The sequence below is a fragment of the Anarhichas minor genome, unplaced genomic scaffold, assembly GCF_050575085.1.
Source record: "Anarhichas minor isolate MPS153535 unplaced genomic scaffold, ASM5057508v1 ptg000042l, whole genome shotgun sequence".
Classification (NCBI taxonomy): Eukaryota; Metazoa; Chordata; class Actinopteri; order Perciformes; family Anarhichadidae; genus Anarhichas; species Anarhichas minor.
This window is the reverse complement of record NW_027466488.1, coordinates 12,233,768-12,259,000: the sequence shown is the minus strand read 5'-3', so window position 1 is coordinate 12,259,000 and position 25,233 is coordinate 12,233,768. Positions and strand designations below refer to the sequence as shown.

At 42.0% G+C, this 25,233-nt stretch overlaps 1 protein-coding gene across 4 annotated transcripts in view; it reads right to left on the bottom strand.

The window, feature by feature from the left end:
- efl1 (elongation factor like GTPase 1) overlaps nt 1-24,431 on the bottom strand; it is a 110,126-nt gene extending 85,695 nt beyond the window's left edge. The window contains exons 1-8 of one of the 4 annotated variants that reach the window (XM_076109915.1): nt 24,343-24,413; nt 23,705-23,804; nt 20,883-20,950; nt 20,712-20,796; nt 17,051-17,184; nt 15,265-15,402; nt 14,770-14,993; nt 11,038-11,161 (exon numbers count right to left, since the gene is read on the bottom strand). In XM_076109915.1, coding sequence (XP_075966030.1) covers nt 11,038-11,161; nt 14,770-14,993; nt 15,265-15,402; nt 17,051-17,184; nt 20,712-20,796; nt 20,883-20,950; nt 23,705-23,804; nt 24,343-24,405 — 936 coding nt within the window. In that variant the 5' untranslated portion in view covers nt 24,406-24,413. Of the gene's footprint in view, nt 1-11,037; nt 11,162-14,769; nt 14,994-15,264; nt 15,403-17,050; nt 17,185-20,711; nt 20,797-20,882; nt 20,951-23,704; nt 23,805-24,247; nt 24,289-24,312 lie in introns of those variants that run through there. The other 3 variants (XM_076109916.1, XM_076109918.1, XM_076109917.1) reach the window with 3 other exon arrangements.
- Nucleotides 24,432-25,233: the final 802 nt, after the last annotated feature.

Sequence of the window (25,233 nt, the reverse complement as noted above, 5' to 3'; positions counted from 1 at the left end):
TTTCATGCAAGTCCAAATACAATCAGCAGGACACTGCAGGGAGTTGAACCCCATCCCAGTAAACTGACAGTCTGTTATGTTACAAACATGAAGCGCATTCACACACATTTATTTTTTTCTTAATCATCTTAACAGGCTTACATTTATGATTGTATCGGAGGTACACTCAAAACATTTGAGGCTTAAGACCTGGCAACATGATCTTGCTACGCTGCTGGTCGACGCAGGAAATATCATCTAACTCGTGCACGCAGTGTATGACGGTCACAGAAATGCATGGCCGCGTCACAGAGTCCTGCCAGTACCAGGAAATACCGTTTAACTCGTGCACGCAATGTATGATAGTCACAGAAATGCATGGCCAGAGTCCTGCTAGTACCCTCGACGTGCGTGAAGTTGCGAGGGCCCGATCAATGCTGGTGCTTTTTATTTGTCTTTTTTAAAGTTTTGATGTCATTTATTATCACACTGCAGCATCTGCTCAGCACTTTCTGTCGGGCTGAGCTCCTCCAAACAAACACGCGCGCACACACACACACACACTAAAATATTTGCGAGTAAAAAGTCAATACTTTATCAATACATCTGTTCAACAAACACGGACATATAAACAAAAGTGAAAGCTAATTCAATCGGTTCTGTCTGCAGTCTCATCCACCACCGCTAAGTTTACACCAACCCAGCACAAAAGCTGTGTTCTTCATTCTGTCTAAACTCAGAAATGTTATTTATTGTCTTAACATGTTACATTTGTTTCCAGTGATGTATTAATAACTTTATATAGTGAATTTTAATTTTATGTTGTAAACATAACTGTTGCTGCTCCATAAACAACATTGAGATACATTTTAAATATAAATTCTAATTCTGTTCTGAATTTAATTGTTTTTAAAATGATATATATGTTTTTAAAAGCAATTATTTACTCATGTAGAAAAGTAGAGTATTGATAAGAGTAGCTCCTAGTAGTAATAAAATCCTAAAGATAACACACCACTAGATGCCACTAAATCTTACACACTGTTCCTTTAATGCTAAGATGCTGGCCATACTATCTTCCCAGAGAATTCACCAGTGTTTTGTTGCTGTTTAAATTTCTCCAGATGCAAATTTAAAAAGAATGCATGACAGAAATATATGAGGTCATCAGCAGACACATGACAAAACAACCTGATGGTATTTTTATTAAAGATACCTTATTGTTGTTGTTGTTGTGCTTTGGCCCCCGTCGCTGACAGACGGGATGGTGGCTCTTCTTATGTGTGGACATGTCGATGTATTGCCGTTGTCGTGTGTCTTTCTCTGTAAACAACGCCTACATACCGTAACGCTTTTGTCCACCACCCTTATCCGTCATAAGTTACAGGGAAGACAAAATGCTCCCAAACCTGTGACTTAAATGTCGCTGGGGGCTTCTCAGGTTCCTCCGCTCGCCATGACTTTCACCGTTAAATGCTTCTAACCTGCTCCATTCACGTGAACACACTACTGCTTTATCTGTTCACTGACACTCTGCATTGATATTCGGGGACTTGTTACTTGAAAAGGAACAGCAGCAGTAAAACTTTATTACACACTATGATGATTACACTGTAAAAAAAATACTCAATTAATCCGTGGTTCACAAGTGTGCCGAACTGTGAGGTGTGATCGATCCGTGATCCGTGACACCACTAAAACAGTGACATCATATATCAGCAAACGTGTTGATGATGTGATGATCACAAAGTAAATAAAATCATTCCCCAACCAGAAAGCCTGGATGAATATAGAGGTAATGGCACAACCCAAGGGCAAAAAAACTGCCTTTGGGTCATGTGACAAGGAAGCATACAGCATCACCAGAGACTTAAAGCTGGCATCAAGGAGGCAAAGAGGAGGCATCGAGAGAGACTGGTGAGAGACCTTAACACCAACAACACTAAAGATATGTGACAGGTGATCCAGAATGTCACAGGCTATAAAAGTAGGAGCATCATGTGTGAAACCATGTCGCCAGATGAGCTGAACACCTCTTATACTCGCTTTGGTCTCCTCAACAAAGAGTCAGCTGTTAAGTCCAGAGGACCGACCACTGTCAGTATCCACAGCGGATGTGAGGAAAACCCTGATGAGAGTGAATATGAGTAAAGCTGCTGGGCCTGATAACATCCCTGGTCCTGTACTAAGAACATGTGCCAACCAGCGCACTGATGTCATCCCTGACATTTTCAACATATCACTGTCACAGGAGTGTTCCCACCTGCTTCAAGACAGACACCATCATTAAAGTCTGCAGTGTCCAGTCTAAATGACTATCACCCTGTGGCACTCACCCCCATTCTGATAAAGTGCTTTGAGAAACTGGTTCTCCTGCTCATCAAAAATAACATTCCATCCAGCCTGGACCCTCACCAGTTTGCATATAGAGCCACCAGATCCTCAGAGGATGCTCATCTGGAAAATACCAACACCCACATCAGAATGTTGTTTGTTGATTTCAGCTCAGCCTTTAACACATCTCCCCCATGTAACTGATTGGTAAACTTAGCACTCTGTGCTTGAGTACCTCAATCTGCAAATGGTCTTAGACTTCCTCACAAACAGACCTCAGCACCTCCTCCACTCTAGTGTTGAATACCGGAGCCCCCCAGGGCTGTGTGCTCAGCCCCCTCCTGTTCACACTGTACACCCACCAGTCCTGCCCCAAACATGAAGTGAACTCTGTTGTGAAGTTTGCAAATGACACTATCGTCATCTGCCGGATTACAAACAACAATGAGACTTCATATAGAGAGGAAATCAACAATATTGCAGAGCGGTACTCAACTGTCAAGTCAAACAGGGGTTTTCTTTTATATAAATAGAAACAATATAAGTAACTGAAAGTAATTTAAACTAATGGTAAATAAAATAATAAATGAAGCCGTTAGTAAATGGGGTTGATACTGACTGCGTGAGTGTTCGGAGGGAAAGCAGGGCGGAACCAATCTGCCTGGAGGTATATAACCAGAGACGCAGTAACACACGGTGTCGCAGAAAATGCGGTCCGGAAATTGGACAAGTACCGTCGAGATCGTATCGTGTGGAGATCTGCGGCCGTCACTGCATGACTGACGAGTCGGAAAGGTCTGGAGAGGCAGCCGGTAAGGGAACTGACACTGCGCAAATAACAGACTTTGAAGCTGATGTGAAGAGAACTGCCGACCAGTTTGCTAGCATTAGCATTAGCATTACGCCACGGCGATCTTCACAGCTGCATACACAGATAACCCTTTGTTTTGTAATGCCGTTGTTTAATGACTGACTGTCCACAAATGTGTTTTATCTGGTTGCGGTAAACTGTAATAGTAAGAGGTTAAATTATTTACTGATGGTATTGTAAATACACATGAGATAACATTAACTGTATTTATTAATATCAGGGCATTTTTAGATTATAGGATTTGACACTGGTGCTTTATTTAATCAAGCTATCATGAAAGCTTTGCCTGTGTAAATTAATTTGTGTATTTAATATGGGTTCTGTTTCTTTTCTATTTAAAGTTTTTTTTACCTAACTGAATGAACTGAGCAGTGCTAACAGTGCTAAGCTAAAAGGCTAAAAGTGCTAAGCTAAAAGCCTAAAAGTGCTAAGCTAACTGAGCTAAGTGGCGTACTGAACTAAGTGGCGTACTGAACTGAACTGAACCTACCAAAAATAAAAGGAGGAAAAAGAAAAAGTTGTTTGGTTTCTGAGTGGAATCCAGTTGGGACCCTTCAGGTGGACTCAATCCTTTTCAAGTGGGGAAAATGCAGACGTTAAGAACTTAACTTAACAGTAAAAAATGGATAACTTGACAGTAAAAGACCGGGGAACTGGAAAGTCTGAAGAACCAGGAGAGGGAAAAACCAGGAGCTTTCAGCTGGAACAGCAGGAGCAATAAACTGGAATCCTGGGAAAGGAAGACAATCAACTAAAGATACATGAAAACAGAAGAGTATTACCATCTCGCCTGAAATCAACCTGCGGATTGAAATTAAACATGGCGGATCAAGCTACTGGGAAATCAGTAGAACAACTCAAGATGGAGCGAACCACAGCAAAAACATTATTTACACGTCTGGTCAACAGCATTACCAGGACTCATGAGGACATGTCTGAAGAGGAGCTCAGAGACAGTTTCAATAAGCTTAAAATCGAAGCTGAGAAAGTCATGGGAGCAAACGAAGATGTGGAGGCTGGATTCATTGCTGAACTGGAGGCGGAGCTGGATACAGATAAATATGCTGTATTAACTGAACAGCAAAATGCTGACCTAGAGAGGACTTCCAATGAGTGTGAGATGAAATTAAAGGAGACCAAAAGTCTGATTCAGGAAGCACTTTGGGTCAACTTTGGGAAGATTGAATTGTCAACAACATTAAAGGCAGCAGAGTGCGAGTGCGACCGTGCTGCTGCTGTGCAGCCCGATGGTAACCAGGAGGCATATGAATTCATGCTTAACCACCTGCAAGGACTGGTAAAGACCACAAAGGAGGTGCACAGTCGGTGGAAACTATGGATCCCCAAAAGTGAGCAAGAGGACTTTCAGGGCCAGTTAAAAGGACTTCAACTCCTCCTTCCAAAGTTGGTCTCCAGAAAGGCGGACTACATACAGGCTAGGAGAAAGGAGGATGCTGAAAGATCACTTGGGGCCATGACTTCAAATTACCCCATGCCAACCACCATCAGACTGAAACCTACAGCCCTTCCAAAGTTCACTGGAAATAAGCGTGACTTCCACAGGTGGAAAAAAGACTGGGAAGCACTCCAGAAGCAGGGTGAGCCGACCGGTTCAAGGGAGGTGAAAAAGTTTCAACTATTGGACAGTCTGGATGACAAAGTCACGAGAGACCTTCACCTTACCACCTATACCACTGCAGGTGATATTTTCCGAGTCCTAGAGAACCGCTATGGCAATCAAATTGCTATTGCCATTGAAATAGTGGAGGAGTTGCAGAGAATGTCAGAAGTCCTCAGCCACGGAAAATAGTGGAATTAATCCAAGCTGTGGAGAAGGCACTTCAAGATTTGAATGATCTTGGAGACACAGGCGCCATCAAAAATCCTCTGGTAACAAAGTCAATTGAAAGCAAACTTCCAGAAACTCTGAAGGAGTGGCTAGTCTATGTCACTGACATGACAAATACAGTGGCACCAGAGAATCGATTTGACAGTCTCCTGACATTCCTCAAAGGGCAAGAAAGCATATATGAGCAGCTCGAGCAACTGAAGGATGAGGAGCCGAGTAGAAAAGAGACCAGTTGGGAGCCAAGACATGCAAGAACCAAGTCTACCAAATCAGACGATGACCATGTAGGGTGTGTAGTCTGTGGTGATGGAAAGCATAAGAAGAAGCTCTACTTTTGCAGACAATTTCGCGCACTGAAGCTGGGAGAGAAAAAGGCTGCAGTAAGAAAGTTGGGAGCATGCAGAAGGTGTCTTGAGGTCCATGATGACTCTTCATACTGCAAAACTGACTCTGTGTGAAAACCAAGACTGCAAAGATGAGCACGCTCCTGAGCATCACTACTACCTGTGCCCCAATGCTGAGGTGAAAAGAAACGGTATGAGTCAGAAAAGGCACAGATATGGCCCAGAGGGAGAGAGAACCTGGAGGGAATCCACGAAGGATCAAGAGGAGTTCTTCAACAAACTTTCACCTGAATTGGCAAAAGAATGTCGGGATGTTTTTTCCAACACTGCTTCAAGAGCCTTCAGCACTGTGAGAGATCAACCGAGCCTTCTAGTGGAAAGTGGATTGCAAGAGCTACCAGTAATTATGATGCTTCTCGAGGTCACAGCCAATGCTGGACAAAAAATCTGAACATTAATTGATTTGGCTTCAGACACTAATTATATAACCCACAAGGCTGCAAGCAGACTAAACCTCAGGAGTGAAGAAATGACTCGTCGTCCATGGAGTTGGAGGGATGAAGGTTCATGTGGAGACAAGGCGGTATCTTCTGAAGATCAGAGTAAAGACTCCCAAGGGCACTCTCAAACCCCATCAATTGGTTTGTTATGGACTGAACATTGCAAATGTCCACAAAAATGTGACACTGGAGCAGCTGCACAAGTTCTTCCCAGACATACCACTTGATGAACTTGTGAGACCCAAAGAAATACATTTGCTCATAAGTCATAGAGAAGGTCAACTAGCACCACAAAGAACCAAAGCTGTTGGAAATCTCGTACTGTGGGACGGACCACTTGGAAAGACGGTCGGCGGAACGCATCCAGACCTCTTTGAGGAACTCACGGTGTCAGCCCACATGTCCAAGACACACTTTGCAAGGTCAATGAGAGCAGCGGCTGTAAAGTACGAGGAGCTCACTAGCAGGACACCAGTAAGACTTGTGTGGAACAGCAGTCAGAAGTTCAGAGGTGTGAGCTTGAATGACCTGCTAATGAAAGGTCCAGATGTCCTCAACCAGATTCGTGCTGTCCTTCTCAGATTCAGGTGTGGAGTACATGCTGCCCTGGGTGACATAAAAAAGATGTACAACTCTGGTTGGTTGGAGGACCGGGAAGTACACCTTCATAGATTCCTCTGGCGAGACTCTGAGGATGAAGAGCTGGAAGAATATGCAATCACGAGAGTAAACATCGGAGACAAACCGGCAGGGTGCATTGCACAGCTAGCAATGCGCGAGACTGCTAACCTCACTCCTTTCACCCACCTCAACGAGGAGCGTCAGGTGCTACAAGAAGACAGCTACGTTGATGACATTCTCACATCCCACAATGATCTGGACCAGCTAAAAACCATCACAGCAAATGTAAAGCAGATCTTGAAAGCTGGCGGTTTTGAGCTCAAGCCGTGGGTCTTTTCTGGGCAAAGTGGGAGGATGGGTTGGAAGGACAAGTTGGAGAGGACCAAGGGAAAGACCATGGTCCTGCCAAACCAAATGAGCGATGATTACAATAAGGCGCTCGGCCTGGGCTACATGGTCGAAGAAGACAAGCTCCATGTCATGATCGCAATGAATTTCTCGAAGAGAAAGAAAAAGATGAGAATTGGCCAGGACCTTCATCAAGGACAAGTCAGAGATCAGATACCAAATCCCCTGACGCGAAGAGAACTGCTCAGCCAAGTTTCAGGGCTCTTTGACCCAGTCGGCCTGGTAACTCCTGCTAAGCAAAAGGGAGCTATTCTGGTGCGAAGGGCGTTCCAAGAGGCAAAGAGCGAAAGATGTCCAGTCAAAGACACATGGGACACAGCACTCTCAGACGACCTCAGGGAGGATGCAATTAAGCTATTCGAAGAGTACATCCAACTTGGCAAAGTCATGTTCACCAGGGCACTAACGCCTCCATGCTACATTGAGAAACCTTGGGCAATCACGTTCTCCAATGGAAGCGAGCATACCTATGGAGCAGTGATGTACCTAAGGTGGAACTCAGACCAGGGCCCAGTCATTAGGCTGGTGGAGTCTAAAGCAAAATTAACTCCCTTGGACTGCAAAGGTGATGCTGTCAAGGCAGAGATTTGTGGAGCTGTGTTTGCCTCACGGTTAAGTAGGTACTTTGAGCTACACAGCCGAATCCAAGTCGAGCGGTGGTACCATTTGAGCGACAGCCAAACAGTCCTTGGTGCAGTACAGCGAGAAAGCTATGGCTATCAAACATTCTTTGCAAATCGGATTGGAGAAATTCAAAACGGCACAAGGATCCAAGACTGGTGGTGGATCCCTGGTCCGCAAAATATTGCTGATATAATCACCAGAGGGGCCAACCCTCAAGACCTGGATGAGGACTCAGAGTGGCAAAATGGACCAAAGTTTCTAAGTTTGCCAGTGAATGAGTGGCCAATCAAATCGGCTAAGGAACTAGCAACCGCTGCCAGAGAAAGCATTAACAAGTTGCAAAAGAAAGCATTTGTTGCTGCGCTGACGAGAGCCAAGGCAAAGGAAGCGGAACAAAATCAGAACCAGGCACAAACTGAACAAAGGAGACCACCTGCAGGGTCAGCCATCCGAGGCCTTGTCGATGTCAAGAGGCTCAGCAGTTTAACCCGACTTGTCAAAGCGATTGCATGGATCTGGAGAGCAGCAAAAAAGTTCATTGGACAAAAGAAAGCCCTGAAGAGTTCAAAGTGGGAGGCAGTCTCTTTAGCAGGAGTTGTCTCAGTAAGAGAACGAGAAGATGCCCAGAGAGACATCTTTCTTGCAGCACAAGAGGGCACAACCTTCCCAAGCACCACGACAAACAGATTGGTAGTCTATAAAGAGAAAGACTCTGGGCTATTGGTTTGTGGTGGTAGAGTGCAAATCTTTAAAGAAGATCAAGTTGGGGTCCCTATCTTACCCTATGACGCATGGGTGTCCACACTGCTAGCTCGGGAGGCCCACAGTGAAAGTCATGACGGAGTGGCCGGAACCCTGCTCAAGATGAGAAGGAGAGCATGGGTCATACGGGGAAGGAGGATCGCCCAAAAAATTGTTGATGGGTGCATGATCTGCAGGAAGGCAAAAGCAAGGAAATGTCAACAAGTAATGGGTGATATGTCAACAAGTAATGGGTGATTTGCCGCCAGAACGAACAGAACCTGCTGCATCGTTTGAATTCACAACAGTAGATCTTTTCGGACCATACCACGTAAGAGATGACTTAAAGAAAAGAGTGAGACTAAAAGTCTGGGGAGGTGGTCTTTTGCTGCATGGCCAGTAGAGCCATCCACACAGAGTCAGTAAATACTCTATCGACCGAAGGGCTCCTGATGTCCTACCAAAGGTTCACGGCACTCAGGGGGCACCCCAGAAAGATCTGGTCAGATCCAGGCACCAATTTCATTGGAGCAAAACCAGTCTTGGAGGAGCTTTACAGATTCCTGGACGGCCTAAACAATGCAGCTCTTGAGGAGACAGCGGCAAAGAACGGGACAGAGTGGATGTGGAAAATCCACCCAGCCGATTCTCCACACAGGAATGGTGCTGTGGAAGCTGCTGTACGAATTGTAAAGAAAGCACTTCAGAGTCTTGGAAAGGAGTCTGAGCTCAGTTACAGCGAGTTCCAGACAACTCTTCACATAGCAGCCAATCTGGCAAATGAGCGCCCAATCGACGCCAGGATACAGAGCCGGGAAGACTGTATTCAATATATCACACCCAACACGCTCCTTCTTGGCCGGGCATCTCAAAGTGGTGATTTCAAAACTTTTGACTTCTCCAGCTACCCCTACAAAAGACTCAGAGCAATGCAGTCAGAGGTGACCAGGTTCTGGAAGCATTGGAGCCAGCTCGCTGGTCCCAACCTATTTGTAAGAGACAAGTGGCACACTGCAGAGAGAAACGTTGCTGTTGGGGACATTGTCTGGCTAAGTGACCAAAATGCACTGAGGGGGCAATTCAAGCTTGGCAGGGTCATCAGTACAAATCCTGACACTAAAGGCATCGTCAGGGACGTCAACGTCAGAATCATTCCAAGCTACCATGTTCCTGTGACGAAAGCTCTAAAGGCCAGAGCAAATCATCCAACGTTGGACAAGCAGAAAGGAAAGGCCCAAGCTACCATCCTTCACAGAGACGTAAGGCGGTTGATTGTCTTACTACCTGCTGAGGAACAGATGGAGAGTCAAGTCAGGACAGCATCTCAAGATGATCAAGAGCACCAAAGTGGGACCACAAAGTTTGCCTTTAAAGCTGGCGATCTGCCCAGTGGTTCTGTGGGAAGATCGAGTGGGAGGTGTCAAGTCAAACAGGGGTTTTCTTTTATATAAATAGAAACGATATAAGTAACTGAAAGTAATTTAAACTAATGGTAAATAAAATAATGAATGATGACGTTCGTAAATTAGCACTGACTCGTCAGTCAGTGCTAAGCTAAAAGGCTAGAAGTGCTAAGCTAACTGAGCTGAGTGGCGTACTGAACTGAACTGAACCTACCAAAAATAAAAGGAGGAAAAAGAAAAAGTTGTTTGGTTTCTGAGTGGAATCCAGTTGGGACCCTTCAGGTGGACTCGATCCTTTTCAAGTGGGGAAAATGCAGACGTTAAGAACTTAACTTAACAGTAAAATATGGATAACTTGACAACAACCTACTGCTCAACGTCAGTTGAACCAAGGAGCTGATTGACTTTACAAAAAAGGAGGTGAAGGCACACACCCCTCTCTGCATCAATGGAGCTGAGGTGGAGCAAGTTAGCAGCTTTAAGTTCCTGGGAATCAGCATCACAAACAACCTGACATGGTCCTCACACAGAAAGCTTAGAAATGGCTGTATTTGTTAAGGAAACTTAAAAAGTTCAGAAGTAACTTTTACAGAGGAGCAACAGAAAGCATCCTAACTGGACACACTGCAAACTGACATGGGATGTGTACGGTTTAGGACAGCTCTACAGCGGGGGATCAAAACCAGAACGTCATTGGTACCATCTACTGAGCATCAGTGATATACCTATATAAGGGGATATTAAAAGACAAAACCCACCCAGCCACAACCTGTTCAGCCTCAATTCATTCTTGTTTTTTATGGTTTTCGTATGTAGCAGAATGGGATTACAAACTGCATTTCGTTGCACAATCCTGTTGTACAATGACAATAAATAACCTTGTAATCAAAGGCTGATTAGTGATCAGTGATATTGAGGTACACAGCTGAAGATGTGTCTGAATGGTAGCAACATCATCACTTTATAGGGGACATCGCCACTCAAGTCAATAGTGCAGAAACATCAGGGATTGTAACACCCAGTCCAACTGATTTAATTGTACACATTTTTAATGAAGAAAATTCATAAATTCCTGAATTATTATATTTTATTAAGAAAAACAAATAATGAGCCCTAAACAATGATTATAGTGCTGATTTACTGTGAGATATCGCTCTGCTTGTAATTGATCAATAACGTACGTCTCAATTCGGCACCCAAGCAGCAGCAGTAACAGTTGTAATATTTGGTACCTCTGATTTGGTTTTAATATTTCCTTTGTACTTAAAGAAAATGTCAAATAAATAACCTTGACAAGAAAATGGGAGAAAGATTGAAAATACATATAAAAAATAGACGTACAATTACTCAATAGCTACATTACCTGAGCTCCTTTCATGATCTTCTTTGCTTTTGCATTGAGGTAGAAATCTCCCCACAGCGTTTTGAGCAGCACCTCTGCCTTGATACCCATTCTCTGGCTGTAGATGTGGGCAAACTGCTGGATGCTACAAAAAACAAAATCAAAATTGTCTTCCATTTACATTTTTTATGCAGGTTCACTGACAGACTAACAGAAGCATCATCTTTAATGCAAACTATGCTGCAAATTTGAGCTTTTTTTAGCTTTGAATAAGTGTAGCTTTTGTGACTGTTGAGAGATTGTAACAGGATCGTTGTCTGGCTCTCTGCTTCCTCTTTCTCGCTACAGACGGTAAACTTGTGTCTTGGGTTCAGATGCAGACAAGACTCGGGCTGTTCTGCCGGGTCTTCATTGGTTTATTTATAGAAGAGCGGGATCACAAGGACACAGCTACCCTCAGTTGGTCCTTTTGTCCTCATTACTCACTGTCATACACCAAACTACCAGTACAGCATGGAAACTTTATGTCACTGTGTTTTAGATTAAATTATGTGAAGTAAATGACAAAATTGTCAATTACAAGTAACAAAAGTAAGGAAGAGGCATTTTACTTTGAAAGTCCTCAATTGGACAAAAGTAGGAGGTCTTTTAAGGTTAACAGGTTGGAGTTTGTTCTGGTCCCTGATGGTTCTGTGATCATGTTCAGGGTCATATAATGCGTATTAAATCTAAGCTGACAGCACCATCTAGTGCACCATCTAGTGGACACTTGTGGTTGTCTAAAGATAGTGAATGAGTACACAATGAAATAATATTGGGGTATTGATGAAGTTACTGGGTTATTTCAGGACCGTATTAACCAATCGTGAGGCCCTGATGAGGTGCCTCACTATGGAAAGTGTGCACAAAGGACTCAAAAAGTCAACCCTCAAACCCTTCCCTTTGTGATGTCACAGTGGGACACTTAGTGGACCTAGAGGAGAATACAGTGCCTTGCACCCCCCTTGGATGTTTCATCCTTTTGTTGCTTTTATACATGAAATCATGGTCAATATAATTTGGCTTTTGTGACAAGAAAAAACTCTTTAATATCAAAGTGAAAACAGATTTTTACAAAATAATCTCAATTAATTAAAAATATATAAGGTAAAGTAAATGATTGCATAAGTATTCACCCCCTTCAGGTCAGTATTTAGTAAATGCACCTTTGGCTGCAATCACAGCACTGAGTGTGTGTGGATGTGTCTCACTCAGGCTGGCACATCTGGACACTAAGATTTTTCTCTATTCTTCAAAACAGCTCAAGCTCTGTCAGGTTGCTCAGGGATCGGGCGTGAACAGCTCTTTTCAAGTCCAGCCACAGATTCTGGATTGGATTGAGGTCTGGGCTTTGACTTGGCCACTCCAGAACATTCACCTTGTGGTCTTTGAACCATTTCTGTGTAGCTTTTGCTGTATGCTTAGGGTCATTGTCTTGCTAGAGAATACATCTTCTCCCAAGTCGTAGTTCTCTTGCAGACCGAGTCAGATTATCCTCCAGGATTTGGCAATATTTTTCTGCATTCATGTCCCCCTCTACCTTTACAAGCCTTCCAGGGCCTGCTGCTGAGAAGCATCCCCAGAGCATGATGCTGCCACCACCATGCTTCACAGTGGAGATGGTGTGTTTGTGGTGATGTGCAGTGTTTGGTGTTTACCAAACATAGCATCAAGTCTGATGGCCAAAAAGCTAAATTTTTGTCTCATCAGACCAAAGACCCTTCTTCCAATTGACCTTTGAGTCTCCCACATGCCTTTGGGTGAATTCTTTCTACAGTGGCTTTCTCTTTGCCACGCTTCCATACAGCTTCGACTGGTGAAGAACGCGGGCAACAGTTGCTGTATGTACAGTCTCTCCCATCTGAGTCACTGAAGCTTTGAACTCCTTCAGAGTGGTCGTAGGTGTCTTGGTGGCCTCCCTCATCAGTCCTCTTCTTGCCCGGTCACTCAGTTTGTGAGGACGGCCAGCTCTAGGAGATTTAAACAAGTGCCATACTCCTTCCATTTCTTAATGATGGACTGAACTGAACTCTGTGGGATGTCCAGTGAGTTGGAAATATTTTTGTAGCCATCTCCTGACTTGTACTTTTCAATGATCTTTTCTCTGAGTTGCTTGGAGTGTTCTTTTGTCTTCATGTTGCAATTGTAGCAGGAATACTGATGAACCAGAGACTGGACCTCCCAGACACAGGTGTGTTTATAATATAATCACTTGACACACACAACTGCACTCAGGTCATCTCCATTTCACTACGTGTGACACTGCTGGCATCAACTAGCTGGACTTCTGTTGAATTAGGTCAGTCACTTTAAAGGGGGTGAATATTTATGCAAACACTTATTTTACACTATATATTTTAAATTAATTGACATTAGTTTGTAAAAATCTGTTTTCACATTGACATGAAAGAAGCTTTTTTTGCAAATTCTTGACAAAAAACCCAAATTATACTGACCATGATTTCATGTATAAAAGCAACAAAAGGGGAAAACATCCAAGGGGGGTGAATACTTATGCAAGGCACTGTATTTAAAGGGGGACATTGGAAATGTGTCAAAATGTGACACAAATGTGAAAAAGGCATATGTACTCAGCTGAATGGAACATCTTATCAACATTAGAAGCATCCTGATAGGACTCTGTGAAGAGGGCTGGACTATCATCCAGATCACATTAATCAACTCTCAATGGATTTGTTAATATAATACTGTATTGTTGTTCTACTAAATTATTTTGTCAAAATGAATAGTTCTAAGCAGATTATACTAAAGAAAAGTTACAATTTATATGAAATAGTATACATTTATTTTACTTCTTCTATAGAAGTTATATCAAACACACAAATGTGACCATTCACCCAGTGATGCTGCCTTTCAACTGATAGAAACACTACGTTTCCTTTCAGCCATCGAATTACAGGACTTCAGTGCGAGTAAACTTTGCATGTTTGTATCTTCGTGCCACAATGCAATCTTAACTTTGGTTTCAAGAGCTTTTGTTGTTTTCTCCTGCACTGCTTGACAGCTTCACTTATTTGAAGTGCTTTAAATCTATTGCTTTAGTGCTAACTTTTTGTCCAATCTGTAGTCACACAATTGGCACAATATCCGTCTGTTGTGAACCATTCCATTATAACAGTTCATGTTGTTTCATAGAATTTGAACATCAATGAACACATTACACACAATGCTGTGTCCACATAGCACCTTTCTCAGGGCGCTGGGCAGCGCTTCAACACAGCACTTCAATGAAAGAATTTGATGTTTCTATGACAACAATATCTTGCCAACATATCACCAGTATGGTAGACTTTTCTCTAATCTGTTTGTTTTACAGAGTTTTTTCACCATGAGCACCCAACGGAGGGTGTCTGCTTCATACTTTGTATACTTAAAACAACAACTGCCTTCTGCGGCTTTAAAGCCAACCTCTACACCTGAGGACCTGTGCCTCCACTTAGACCCTCTACTCCACTGATGTCATTAAAGCAGCTTAAAGGAGCAGCGTGTTAGACTTAGTGGCATCTAGTGGTGAGGTTGCAGACTGCATCCAGCTGAACACCCCTCTGCTCACCCCTCCCTTTACAAGTGTGTCAGAGAAAAACAACTGATTATACACCAATGGAACCACAGTTATGAATATTATATTCCATTTCTGCCAATAAATCCCCCTGAATGCTACACACTGCTCCTTTAAGAGGGAACCAGCCTCACCTGAAGCCCCAACCATCGATGGCGCTGGCAAAGACCACATTTCCTTGGTCAGGAGAAAAGTAGAGCTGTGAGTCGTCGGCCTCCTCCAGCCCAGCGCTCCAGTCATAAACCTGATCTCCACTCAACGTCTCGCTGTCGTTCTCCCCCTCCTCCTTCTGCTCCTCTTGCTCCGCTCGCTCCTCCAGCACTTTGGATGTGAACAAAGTCCCTGTCACTGCATTCACCTACAAAGAGCAAAAGGCACACGGACTCTTAGTGACAGTGGTTTACAAAACGCTACCAGCTCCTTCATGTTTCCATGAGTTAACAGAAAATAACTCATGCAAACATGAGTTATTTTCATGTTTCTTGAGCTCCAGACTCAAGACAGCTGAACACGAACAAAACAATTTCACTGAAGGTTTCTTTGTGGCGCAACAATGCCGCTAAGAGTGTTACAGATGACTTGCATGAAATATATAGTGAAAATAAAGTGATCAGATGACTGCTCCTCACCTGTTCTAGGATCTTCTGCAGGTGTGTGTAAGCTTCCTGAGAGGTGAGTTTCAGCTCCACGATAAGTCGGTCTATCTTATTGATGACCAGAACGGGCTTGATGTTCTCCAACCATGCTTGACGCAGCACAACCTGGGTCTACACACAATGCAAGCATTTAAAAAAAATCACCTTTGACTTCTGTACAGCATAGGTTTTAACCAAGGTTTTACATGAGTGATCACCAAAAATGTAATTCCTATGAATTATTTATTTTATACGCACAATATTTAATTAAAGTAATTAAGTAAAATTTGGAAACAGGGCAAAATTGCTGGCAAACTTTCACCTCTACTGGAAACTTGGCACTGCTGATTCCAAAACCCTTTACCAATGCCTTTAGTAAGCCATCAATTTGCCTGCTTGTTCACCATCACCAAAATCATAATTAACCCTCAGCACCAAAATCTTTTCCTGAACAAATTGTCATTCCAGTTGCTGAAACTTCACTCTTTATTAGATCCACAAGGCCTTTTTAAACATTTGTTACGACTTACAACGGACTCGTTCAGTGAGCTTTTAATAGTGCTGAGGCCGGAAACCGCAAGGAGAGACAACAGGGTAGAGCCAACATATGTTCAGTGAATTAAGGCTTTATTTAGACCAAACTAAAATGGGAGATTGTTGAAAGTGGAAAGACTTGGCTAACCGATTTTGATGAGTTCTATTTTGTTTCTGTCCAGTTTGAATGAATGAAGGCAAACTGTGTTTTTCAATTTTGTCAGGTAGGTTTGAGGAGGTTTCTTGTCGCATCTAACTCGGAGAATTAAGGCTATTGTGGAGATTGTTGGAACAGTGGAAAGAGCTAACCAAGACAGTGTTGAGTTTTATTTTGTTTCTCTTGAGTTTCAATAAAGCGTGTTTTACTATCGGCGAGGTAACCCTGTGTTTTTCCAAGGGAGTCTAGTGGCTTTGAGAAGAACATTTATAAATTATAATTGTGAATATCCCTGTTGATTAAATCTATTTTTTATTAAGCTTAGATGTTTTGAGTCTAACTATATTGCTTTTGAGGAATGCAAAATCAATATTACGACTAGAAATTGTAATGTACTGAATTGTTCTAAATAAAATGGGTCCATTTATTCTGCACACAAGTACTCTGACTAGGTTTTCCAATGTGTGCTCTCTGAATGCTTGGAAGGAGTCTTGGCTTTGGATTGGTTCATCTCTTATCCATCCAACAGGTCATTCTCTGTTATCCTCCAACTCCTCTTCCTCTCATGCTCCTGGCAATACTAATGGCTTGTCACTAAGGGTGTCTGGCCCTTTGCTGTCTGGGCCCCTCAGCTGTTTTGGATTCCATTTCATTCTTTGTTTTTACTGAACAGCACTTTGTAACTTAAACATAAATAAAGTTAATCCTATCATTAGTATCCTGTCACCTCAGAATGGAACTTCTGTCACTTGACAACATATGAGGATATAGTAATTCCCCAAATCTGCTCAAAATTATCTTTGGCATCAGATTGAATGGCCTCCTTGATCAGAGATAAAGGTTATTAGGTCGTGTGATGACACTTCTTCTCCATGTTGGGTTAGGGTCTGCCTTTTGGTCCCATTCGAGTGGGGGCCAACACTGTTCATGTGAGCCCAAATTAAATCTGACAGCAGTAATTGTGTCATTTCAAGTATCAACTTAAATCCAATGTACTGAACTACAGAGACAAAAATAAGTCGTATTACTTAGACTCAGTATGTTCCTTGGAATCTACAGTAATGTGTGTCTTACAGAATGAGACATTACCTGTGGACACACTCCCTCCACAGCATCAATAACAATAATGGCACCATCACACAGCCTGACAGCAGTGGAAACTTCTGATGAGAAGTCGACGTGACCAGGAGAGTCGATCAGATTTAGTAAGTACTCCTGGTCTCCTGAGGAGAGAAAAATGCATACAATGTTACATTTACACGAACGTCAGACTCTAGAGCTCAGATGAGTCAACTAACAATTATTTTTATGCATGAATATCGTTTTTTCTGTTAAACATTTAACGCTATATACATTTTCCAACAATAATTAGTTGCAACCTATGCTAATTCTTAATAATACAAATAAAAATAAATGTTATTCAAGAAGAGCGTGGTGATAGTGGTAGTTTCAGCCAGCAGAGGAGGTCATCATTTATTGTTTTGAGTAGAGGAGTGAAGTTGAGTGTGAACAGCTCTGACAGCCTGGGGGAACTTGTTATTCCTAAATACGTGATGACACCTGTGCATAAAGGATAGATGGTGTACGGGCTGCCCCATCCCAACTGTTACTATCTAATGGAAGGATGGATGATTTGTTCCTGTTACGTGTTGTGTTTTCTCCCCTCCCCCCACTTCCTTTTTTTCTCTCTCTCAGTTCTCCTACCAGGTCAATCGGGTGATTGGATTCCACCTGTGGGGGCCAGTGTCCTGATTGGTGATTTGCACCAGCGGCAGGCTGGCCAAGCGGCAGAGGGAGAGCCGCGGATAAAAGGCAGGAAGCCTCGGAGTTCAGGGGAACTTCACTTCATACTGGGTTTATGTCACTTCTGAGAACTGAACTTGTTAGTGTTTGTGGTGAGAGGTTGCGGACAGTAGGTGAGTCTGGGGTACCCTGTACATTGGCACACACACGTAGGATATTTTCTGTGTCTAGATACACTAGGCTTATTGGTCGGTGCCTCATCTGTATTTGGGTTTTGGTCGAGCACATTTAGATAAGTTAGAGAAGCCATTTTGTTTGTTGATTTCAGAGGTTAGTTAGTTAGGCCAACTTCTGTTATCTTTGTTTCAATTGTTTGGCACGACCAAACCTGTCCCATCCTCTCCCAAATCTTGTGTTGAGACTCGCTCATCTTTAACTGTCAGTGAGCATAATAAATATTGTTTATGGTACACAAGCTATTTGTTTTTCATTTGGGTTGTTTTGTGTTAGTCCCTAAATCCTTCCCCTGGACAACAGAGAAGGGACGTAACAGTTCCAGTTAATGGAGTAGTCGGAGATATTAGAGAATGATTCAATAACTTTAATAGTTTCCTGTAGTGATGAGAAAGGGTTCTGAAGGAAGAGCATAGAGACTGATCTTGTGATGCATGTTGAGTGTTTGGATTCCTTTTATATAGATGTTCTGGTGAATGGCTGCAGCTAACGGTTCAATGAAAATGGTTAACAGTGAGGGAGAAAGTGGGCATCCTTGCCTAGTCCTCCTGTGTGGTGTGAAGCTTTGTGAGGTTTGTCCATTGGTGATGACAGTGGCTGAAGGTGCAGTGTACAGAATCTTAACCCATTTAATAAATTATTCCCCAAAGCCCAATCTTTGTAATGTGCTTGTGAGTACCGGCTTGTTGTAATGATGAGTAGTTGATAAACTAAACAGTCTGCGTGTGTTAGTGGATGAATGTCTACCTTTGATAAAGCCGATTTGATCTGGATGAATTATGGATGGAGTGACCTTTTCTAATCTGTGAGTAAGTGCCTTAGTGATGATTTTAATATCTACATTGAGGAGAGAAATGGGACGGTAACTAGATGGAAGAGTTGGATCTTTGTTTGGTTTGAGGAGGAGTGAAATACTGGCTGTGTTCATGTTTGCTGGAAATTGTGAATTTTGTTTTATTTCAGTTATCATTTTGTTAAAGAGTGGAGCTAGAATGAACCAGAAGAGTTTTTAGAACTCAGCAGGGAAGCAATCAGGTCCTGGTGCTTTGTTATTGGGCATAAGATTGAGGGCAGTAAAAGGTTTGTCCTGTGTTAATGGTGAATCAAGTGTGTTGATTTGTTCTTTGTTAAGCTGTGGTAGGTCAATGCTGTCAAGAAATGAGTTGATGTCTTTTTGATGTGGGTCCTTTTCTGATGAATATGATATATATTGGCATAAAAACTTCTGAAGATTTTATTTGTCATTAGGTGAATTTGTGGGCTTCCCTGCTGAGTCTTAATGATGGAGATTGTTGTTTTTCTTGATTTTGTTTAATTTGATTTGCCATATATTTACCAGCTCTGGGAAAATTTTGTATGAATCGCTTTTTGTTTCATTTAATTTTTCTGAAAAGACAGAAATTAAGTCCGATTGATTAATTGGTTGGTTGATTGCTTTGTTGCTAAAGACAACTATATTTTTCACATTACGTTAAGCATAATAAAGGACATCAACCACAGATTATATATACAATATGCTAAATTCACCATCAAACAATTGAATGTACTTTTCTGATTTTCTTTATGGTATGTATTTTCTTATTCCGTAGATACCTGTACAAATAAAGAGGACTTGCAATCATGTCCAGATATTCCACTGAGGTTACAATAGAGGTTGAAATATTACAGAAAATGATTTTCAGCTATTAAAAACAAGAACAATACATGTCAGGATCTGATAGAAGTCTCTCTAAAAAGCAAGAAGCTCATTTAGAGCCTTCCTTTTGCCACATATTAATTTCTTGAATACATTTCAATGCGTTTGAGGGATGAAAATGTCCGCTCGACAGAGGCAGCAGATATTGGGATTGTCACCGCCAAACATGTCAGGCTAGCCCACTGACCAATCACGTACTTGTAGGCCAGCTAGCAGGCTCTGGCACGTCAAAGAATACGCCCAACATGTCAAACTAAAGATCTGATTGGTTGAAGACTATGACAATCAACAATATCGTCCCCATTCACTTAAACTGCAAAGGGATTCACTTGTGAGTCTGCAGGCCTCGGGCCTCTCTTCTTACCTAGAGACACAGAGGTGAAATCTGATTGGATAAAAGCTCTACTTAAAACAAGCTGCACTGGAAGCAGAGCAACTGAGGAAGACAGTAGCTGTGCAATGAGAAAATAAGATAATGGGAAAAAAAATTATTAAATAGCTATAACTTTGTGATTCTGTCTAGGCCAGCAGGGAAGTGTGTGTGTGTGTGTGTGTGTGTGTGTGTGTGTGTGTGTGTGTGTGTGTGTGTGTGTGTGTGTGTGTGTGTGTGTGTGTGTGTGTGTGTGTGTGTGTGTGTGTGTGTGTGTGTGTGTGTGTGTGTGTGTGTGTGTGTGTGTGTGTGTGTGTGTGTGTGTGTGTGTGTGTGTGTGTGTCAGATGAGCGTCAGATGAGCAGGTGACGACATGCATGGTGTCGTCAGTGTATGAATGTGTGTGAAAATGGGTGAATGTTGACATGTAGTGTATGGTGCTTTGAGGGGTCAGAAAATTAGAAAGGCGCTCTACAAAGGCAACCTATTTACCATAATAGCTATTGCTCTCTGCACCAAACACAACTGAAATACACAAGGCTCTGGTTTTCTCTCTATTTAAAATTATAAAATTAAAAAAGGCCATCTAAAAATCACACACCACATCAGAAGATCAGGCTGGTGTAAAACCAGAAACACAAAAACAGGAAATGATAGCAAATCATGACAGAAATATTTGAAGGGTTGGCTAACCAAAGTGGGCTTACCGTTTCTGTAATGCAGAGAAATGGCACTGGACTTCATAGTGATTCCTCGGATCTGTTCATCCTCCCTGCTGTCCAGATACCTCACCTGGCAGATTAGTACACAACAAGTTAGCACAAATATTGAGAAAAAAACTGAACAACATGGCATCTACAGCAAATCAAGCCACTTACCTTCCCAGCTAGTCGACTTGATATGATACCATTAGTCGCCACTAAGCAGTCAGCCAGAGTAGTTTTGCCTGCACAGATTCAGATGGTTCCAAATGATTCACGGCCGTACAGCTTACTGCATACTCTTTCACAAAACATTTTGACTGACGCAAAAACCTTTTAATTACCGAACCAGAATAACTTTTGATCAATCTTGATTAATCAATTTTGAAGACTCACTGCTTTTCTGTTTTATATAATTTAAAATGAATATATTGGAGTTATGTTTGAGACTTTATTTTTTTTTTTAGACAATTGTGATATCTTATTTTTTTCCTACTTTGTTATTTTATATATACTATACAATAAATCTCAGAATTAAAATATAACTGAGATCAATTAACAACAGAATTAATCATTTATATTAATCATAATTGGCAGCCCTATATGCAATGTCTAAATGAATAAAAACAAATACAATTCTGTCACAGTAAAACCTTTTTTATAATTAAGAACATACAGTATGTAGTGACTGTTGAGCAGTATAGTGGATCACTGGTTTGCACTCTTCATTTAACACTATTCAGCTCGCTCCCAGACTAGGAGAAACGTCTCTGCAGTGATTAGATCTTTTTTCCTAAATAATGACATTTTGCTACACCAAAACAGTAAAAAGCATTGGACTCTTAAGGCTCCTAAATCGGATTGTGAAAAGTGTGTTTGGAGATAATGATGCAGTGATACCTGTATCCATATCTCCTGATCCTACATCAAATTAAATTCCTCTAGATTTCTAATTAGTATCAATGGTGGTTGCACCTGTACGATCTGGCAACTTGAGTTATTAAAGCGACATTTTAAGTAAATAGCAGTGGTGGGCCGTCAGGGCCAGTAGGGCCTTCGCTGCTGGCCTAGACAGAATCACAAAGTTATAGCTATTTTATCATTTAATAATTTTTCATAAATACACTACATGTATTCTAAATATTTTTTCCCATTAGCTTATTTTCTCATTGCACAGCTACTGTCTTCCTCAGTTGCTCTGCTTCCAGCGCAGCTTGTTTTAAGTAGAGCTGTTGTCCAATCAGATTTCGCTCCTATACTATCTCCAAGTAAAAAAATCTGGCCGGATGCCTTCAGAATTACAAGTGAATCCATTTGCAGTTTAAGTAAATGGGGACAATATTGTTGATTGTCATAGTCTTTAACCAATCAGATTTTTAGTTTGACATGTTGGGCGTATTCATTAACGTGCCAGAGCTTCTAACTGGCCGAGCCGAGTACGTCATCATTAATGTGCGGCTTGATTGGTCAGTGACTGTTGTGAAGCTAGCTAGCAATTGGGCGTCTTGGTGTTTGGAGCTACGCTACGCTAACCTGAGGTGGCTAACCAAGGCAGCAACAAGACACCATAGCACGACAGGACACTTACAAGCTACGGTGCTTTTGAAAACTTTTTCAACCCGAGTGGATCTAAAACTCAACGAACAAGTTCGCAGGAGGACCTCTGGCTGGAACTGAACCGCACCGATGTTCTGTACAACCGCGTCATTAAACTCTTTATTAACAAAGAAAGGAGGATAGACTTTGTCTTTAAGTGAACAGCAGCTTTGGTAAGTGAAGTGCTTTTGTTTTTACATCTGTAGTAGTGTTACTACTGTGTTAGTTTGTCTATGGTGTCATTTTTATGATATGGTGAATATTGTTCCCTCTGACGTGAATAATATTTGAATGGCTCGTGCTCTTCAGTGTGCGGCAGAATACGTGTTTTAGCGCTGCAGGTTTGCTGGATTGATTTGTCATGCTTTGTTGTCATATAAATATATGTGACTGGTTCTTGTGAGTTTGTTTTTGTCAGTGTTAATTACATTGATTTTGACTATATGCATTGTTCGTTAATGACGCAGCATCCCGCCATGCTGCGTAATAGTGACAGACCTGCATCCTTTATAGTTTTGCGCGTATTCATGTATCTGCACTCTGCAGTTAGTGTATTTGTAGCCCTCATAGGTGTTGAGCTTAATGTAACATTTTATTTCACTTGTGAAATGTTGCAGAGTTATGTGAATATGCATTTTTACACAAAACAAATAATAACCGTAGCTGTGGCATCATAATGAGGTTATTAGGAGGTGGTTCAACTGTAGTAGGACAGCACTGAAGGCCCAGGTATAAAATACACGGCCAGTCACTGGTAAATAGCATATGTGTTGTGTGATATGTGCTGAATTTACTAACATGAGTGGGTTTCGGTGAACATGTATAACACATTTATGATGGTGTTTCTGGAGGATCCCTATTATGAGTCTGCACATGGAAACACCATATCCTGTTTTCAGAGACCGGGATAAGACCTTATACCGTTGATGAGGAACCCAAACATGCTAGCTGGATTCTGTTGCATGTACTCCATACAGCTGATCCTGGTTATTGAGCACTGCAGACTATCTACACAGGCGCAGCTTCAGATAAGCGACATATCAGAAATACAAACAATGGCTACAGATAAAGCGTCTCATTCTGTCTTTCTGTCATGAAAGAAGCTGCCCCCTGTCCTATGTAGTGACAGTGGCCATGAGATGTTCATGAAGTGGGGGAAAGAATGAGCAGTTCAGTCAAGTGCTAGTAAATGTACAGTCAAGTGTTTCATTCATAATCTATACATGTATACATGCAACAGAATCCGGTGTTTTCATGTGCAGACTCATACTAGGGATACTCCAGACACCCGGTCACAAAGGGGTTAACGTGCACGTTCTACCACATTCTAAATGGAGCATGGCTTACCCTCATCTATACAGTGAAGTAGGGCTCGCTGCTGCTGGTAAACATTATAAACTCACCGTGGTCAACGTGTGCCAGAATGCACAGGTTTCTGATGTTGGCAGGGTTTCTCTGCAGTGCGATGATCTTCTCCAGGTTGGTGGGTCCCATGGCGAAGAGCTGAAACAGATGACAGCGCTAAACGGACAGCTGGTAGAAGCCGTAACCTGCTACAAACTGCTACGGTATTACCAATGGGAGTATAGTAACGTTACATCAAAGTGATACAGTGATAGTATGGCAACAGTCTCCGTTGCAATACATGAAGTTATGTTACAGCGCTTACTCAACGTCCGTTACTGGCTAACGTTACGTTAGTCAGTAACGTTACGTTAGCCAGCGTCGGCAGCCCGGTGTAGTTGGACAATAGAGTTTGAACAGTGTGTGGACTTTGTTAACTGGAGTACAATGAACAGAAAGGGTGAAAGAGACTGGACATTGGGTCCTGACGCTGTCTTCTCTGTGAAATGTGACTGTGTATCTGCTTACTGCTACACTGCCTAGCACAATCTAAACTTGTCACAGACAGACCCAACCGGGCTTCTACAGTCTCCACACAATACCTATAACATGTGTCACGCGGCTGTGTCGAGTAAAATACGACATTATTTTGAGAATAAGCACATACTTTCATGACATGTGCGCATTTACAACTCACGCTGTTTTCCCGGAAGTTGATGGGGCCATTAACCACGCCTGCTTGCTGACATCGTTGCTGCATTCAGAGAACATGGTAAAAACTCATTTTATGTTGCGACCTCATTTTTTTGCTTTCACCGGTTTCAATAAAATAGGACACAATCATCAGGATTACAACGTTTAAGTACCATTCTAGGAATGTTTAGGCTTTAAATACTGCGAGCAAACATCAATAACATCTATTTTATCTTCTAACTGTTTTTACATATGGCAGTGAATGCCGCATGTCACTCCGTGATGTGACCCTCTGTGGTTGCCGGGTTACCAGATGGCGGAACATATTTGAAAAGCATAATTTAATATTACAATAGATAGTTTAAGATCTGTGTGAAGTACATGTTTGATACTACTGTAAATGTATTGATCAGTTACATACTCAATATAGTGGATATGACGGAGTCAATGAAAACCGTGCTGTAAATAAAAATGTGCTAGGAAATGCAGTCATAGTCTCATTTTGCTGCATGCGAAACTTGTTTTCAGAAAAAACTGTAAGCACTACACATCCTCACAACTGTTTATTTTGTTATCATATACACAGATTCTGTTTACTCATATCCCACAAAGCAATGTTACATTGAATGCACCTCCACATTTTTCATACTTATATGTTCTTCACCACACCTAGTTCATCCCTTTCCTTTGCACACATTTCCAGACTCCTGACAGTTGAAACACCTCATAGGTTTTGCTGTGTATTCTCTTCCACTATATCTTAGAAGTCCAAAATATGCCTTCTTTGGAAGCACATTTCCCTCAAACTCTACCAAGACAGATTCAGTCTATTTTTCCTTTCTCCCCTTGTCATTCGTTTCACACTCTTGACTGCACTATTCCTCACCTTCAGGGT